Source organism: Centruroides sculpturatus, unplaced genomic scaffold (assembly GCF_000671375.1).
Source record: "Centruroides sculpturatus isolate CEXI.00-Female unplaced genomic scaffold, Cexi_2.0 scaffold1058, whole genome shotgun sequence".
Lineage (NCBI taxonomy): Eukaryota > Metazoa > Arthropoda > Arachnida > Scorpiones > Buthidae > Centruroides > Centruroides sculpturatus.
In genome coordinates, this window is record NW_019385289.1 from 209,204 (window position 1) to 212,591 (window position 3,388).

Below are 3,388 nucleotides of genomic sequence, written 5' to 3' on the forward strand. Positions count from 1 at the left end.
ATCTATTTAATTTTTATATAAGTCGAAAAATTATGTTACCTACGTTACGCGAGTTTTCATTATTAAAATTTGTACGAAAAATGTTAAAATGGAGGAAAAAAGAACTCGCAATTTCCGGATAGCATAAATTTCCAAGATGGCGTCGGCAACAATACGAAATGGAACGAATTCGAATTTGTCGTTGCAATGCGTCACGCGTTACGTCACGAGTTTTACGTCATAGATGTAATATTTCGAGTATTTTCATTGCATTTTTTTTTAAAGGAAAGTTTATTTTTAACAAATTCCGGACTTAACAAATACCGACTCCGACTCCGACCAGGGGCGGACTTGTTGCCGAAAAAGACCCGGAAATTCTGATGTCATCACGTGGCTTCAGAATAAAAAATTCCAAAGCTAAAAGACTCCTCTAAGTAATATATAAATATGTATTCGATAATTTTTACTTTTCCGGCTGTTATATATAACAGAAGGAAAGTAGTGCTGGGTCAAAAAAATGACCCCTCCTAAATATTTTTGGACGCAGGACACCTTGAAATTTCGATATATGCAAAAGATTCGAGGTTTTTCTATATGTGTGGATGTTAGACTGTGTGGGGGGCATGATTTCCTTCACCCTGTTTGAAGTCTAATAATTTCTGTGATCAGAGTGGGTCAGAATCGGAATCAGATGGTTTAACACAGGAGTTAATTATTAAGCGTGAAAGTGGTTGAACTAAATCGTGTCCCCACACACATTCTAACATCTTAGGCGAGAACATCTTAACAAATTTTACTGTACTATTATAAGATGACAAAAAAAGCTTACTTTGAGGGTAGTGACAAGTTTTATTTTATTTTTTTAAATTTTAAACGTTAATAACGAGTAAAATATTCATTAAGAGATATGACACATGACCACTTTTATCGTCTTTATCGTCTTTGTGCGTGCAAAGCCTGGTAGCTAAAATTCCATCATTTTCTACAATGTTATCAGCAGTTTGTAATAATATATTTGTAGTTTTCTCTGTGCATCTGCAACCAATTAAAACACAATTATCTTACAAATGTAAACTATGATATAAACAAAAAATTGTAGGATTACTTACCGAGTGTGCACCGTTCGACGACGCCATTGCTTAAACTTGCTTTCGTCATGGAGCATGTCATCGAATGGCGCTCGCGTGCTTTTTGATAAATTATTTTTTTTGCGAAAAATTCGCTGAACTTTGGAGACATCATTAATATAAATATAATTTTTATGGCCGTTAAATAATAAATGGTTTTTAGTAGGTCCGCTGCTCGTTTAAACTCAACGGTTTGTGCAATATCCGCTATTGGTCTAGATTCGACCAATCCTGTCGCGACACGAGTCGGCGATGACGTTTTACCGTATTATACGAGTCTCTTTTAGCATGTTTATACAAATACGATCGCAATTTTTTCGCCGTGTTATACGAATTAGTATTATATGAATCCGTGTTATAGGGGGTCTACTGTATACTACCGTTATAAACTTGGGGTTACAGGAGTTACGTCAGATCGGATATATCGTTGTAAAAAATTTTTTTTCCTTCCCTCTTACTTTATATTATTTCAGATAAAAAATAGAATAATTATTTTAAAATTTAATTATTTTTGCGTCGAAAGTTTATTATAAAATTAATTTAAAAGGCAATTTAAAAAATTCTATAATTAGAAATTTATAGAACAACAGATGTCGCCACTCAACTCCAATATACAGAAGGAAGAAAAAAATTGATTTCAGTTCGAATTGCATTCTCGAAAAGGTAAAAATCGAAAATTTATTAAAATGAATCATTTAACTTATACTTTTATATGATGAAAAACATAATCTATTGAAATAAATTATGTTTTTAAACTTTAAAATAATTAAGCGAATTTTCTTATATTTTGAATTTTATAAAATTAAAAACGTATTTGAATTTTCTGTGTTTTTTAAATGGAATTTTAAAATAATATTCCATATTTCATTTATTAAAAAACGGAGAAATTTAAAATTTAAATAAATCGCCTAACGTTAAAGATTCTAAATTTTATACCGAATCGTTATTTAAAATCAGCCAATTAAATGTTTGACTGTCACGTGATTTCGGATATAGCTTTTTATTGGTCAATCAGAAAACCATTCAAAATGGCGCTTATAAGAGCAATATTCACTTTAGTTTATGCTGTAGCACTGCGATTTTAATAATACAGTACTTCATAAGTAACATGTTATATTTTACCCTTCCAGATGTCTGTTTCAAGAAAGAAAGAACATGCTTCAAAATCACAAAAGGAAAGATCTGATTGGTTTGGTTCCAACTTCCTGGAACCTTTCAAAGATGATCCGTTCTTTCAAGAGCCAGATCCTCCAGAAATATTTAAGAATATCGTTAGAGATGACAGCATTTTCCCAAATTTAGATCCTTTGAATCCTGTCAGTTCTGCAATGGAGGAGTTCCGTAGCAATCTGGGTCATTTCCAGATTGCATTTCCAAAATTGCGCTTCCGACCATTTGACGTTCCTTCTCCACGCTTTCCGACAGACGCGACCGACTGCCATACTTTCACCACTTCTTCCGTGATGACATACCAGAAGAAGGGAAACGAAGAACCGGAAACGTACCAGGCATCGGTGTCAAATTACGAGGGGTCCTTAGGAGCGGGACAGAGCAGAAAGTGTGTCAGAGATTCGAGAACGGGAACCGAGAAGATGAGTGTCGGATATCGTCTGGGAGAGAAGGCTCGAGTTTTGGAGAAACGCAAAGACCGTAGAACCGGGAAGATAGAGGAGGACCAGCAGTTGATCAACATTGATGAATCGGAAGTGGAGGATTTTCAGGCAGAATGGATGAATAATGTGGGAAGTCGCAATCCCTTCTCTATTTCTAAATTTCACACTAGAGCAATGTTGGAAGACAAAAAGAAATAATGCAGATTTTAATGTTATTGGGCACAAACTCCTCCAAAATTTCACGTCGATTAATTTGTAACATCGGATAATTCAAAATTATAGTTTTATATGCAATTCAAAAATATTACAAGATATATCCAACAAAAATTTAAATATACACCTATATTTTTTTAATGGCACTGTAATTAGAACTTGGAGTATACAAAATTTAATGTAAATATTAATCATTAAAGAAGTTTTGAGCACTCAAATTTTTGTGTCTAATGATTAAAATCATGTTTTAACACAAAATTGGTGTGGATTTGTGTTTTTGCAGATAGCAAATGGCACTTGTGCTAACAAATTTAATTCTCAAAGTCAGCAAACCACATTTCTCCAGCTTCTGACATTCTGAACATGGGGAACGGTTCAATGTAGGGGTGCTTCTTTGCATGCATCATATATTATACCGTATAATAATTACCATTCTTACAAATGTAAACTATGATA

The 3,388-nt window shown here is 33.5% G+C and overlaps 1 protein-coding gene across 1 annotated transcript; it reads left to right on the forward strand.

The window, feature by feature from the left end:
- The first annotated feature begins 1,661 nt into the window (after positions 1-1,661).
- LOC111637230 (myeloid leukemia factor 1-like) lies at positions 1,662-3,168 on the forward strand. Its single transcript, XM_023382673.1, has 2 exons — positions 1,662-1,769; positions 2,237-3,168. Exon 2 carries the CDS (start codon positions 2,237-2,239, stop codon positions 2,915-2,917), a length of 681 nt encoding a protein of 226 aa, XP_023238441.1. The 5' UTR covers positions 1,662-1,769; the 3' UTR covers positions 2,918-3,168.
- Positions 3,169-3,388: the final 220 nt, after the last annotated feature.

What these genes read in the sequence shown, in the direction of transcription:
- LOC111637230 (XM_023382673.1), top strand. Translation starts at nt 2,237, where the DNA reads ATGTCTGTTTCAAGAAAGAAAGAACATGCTTCAAAATCACAAAAGGAA.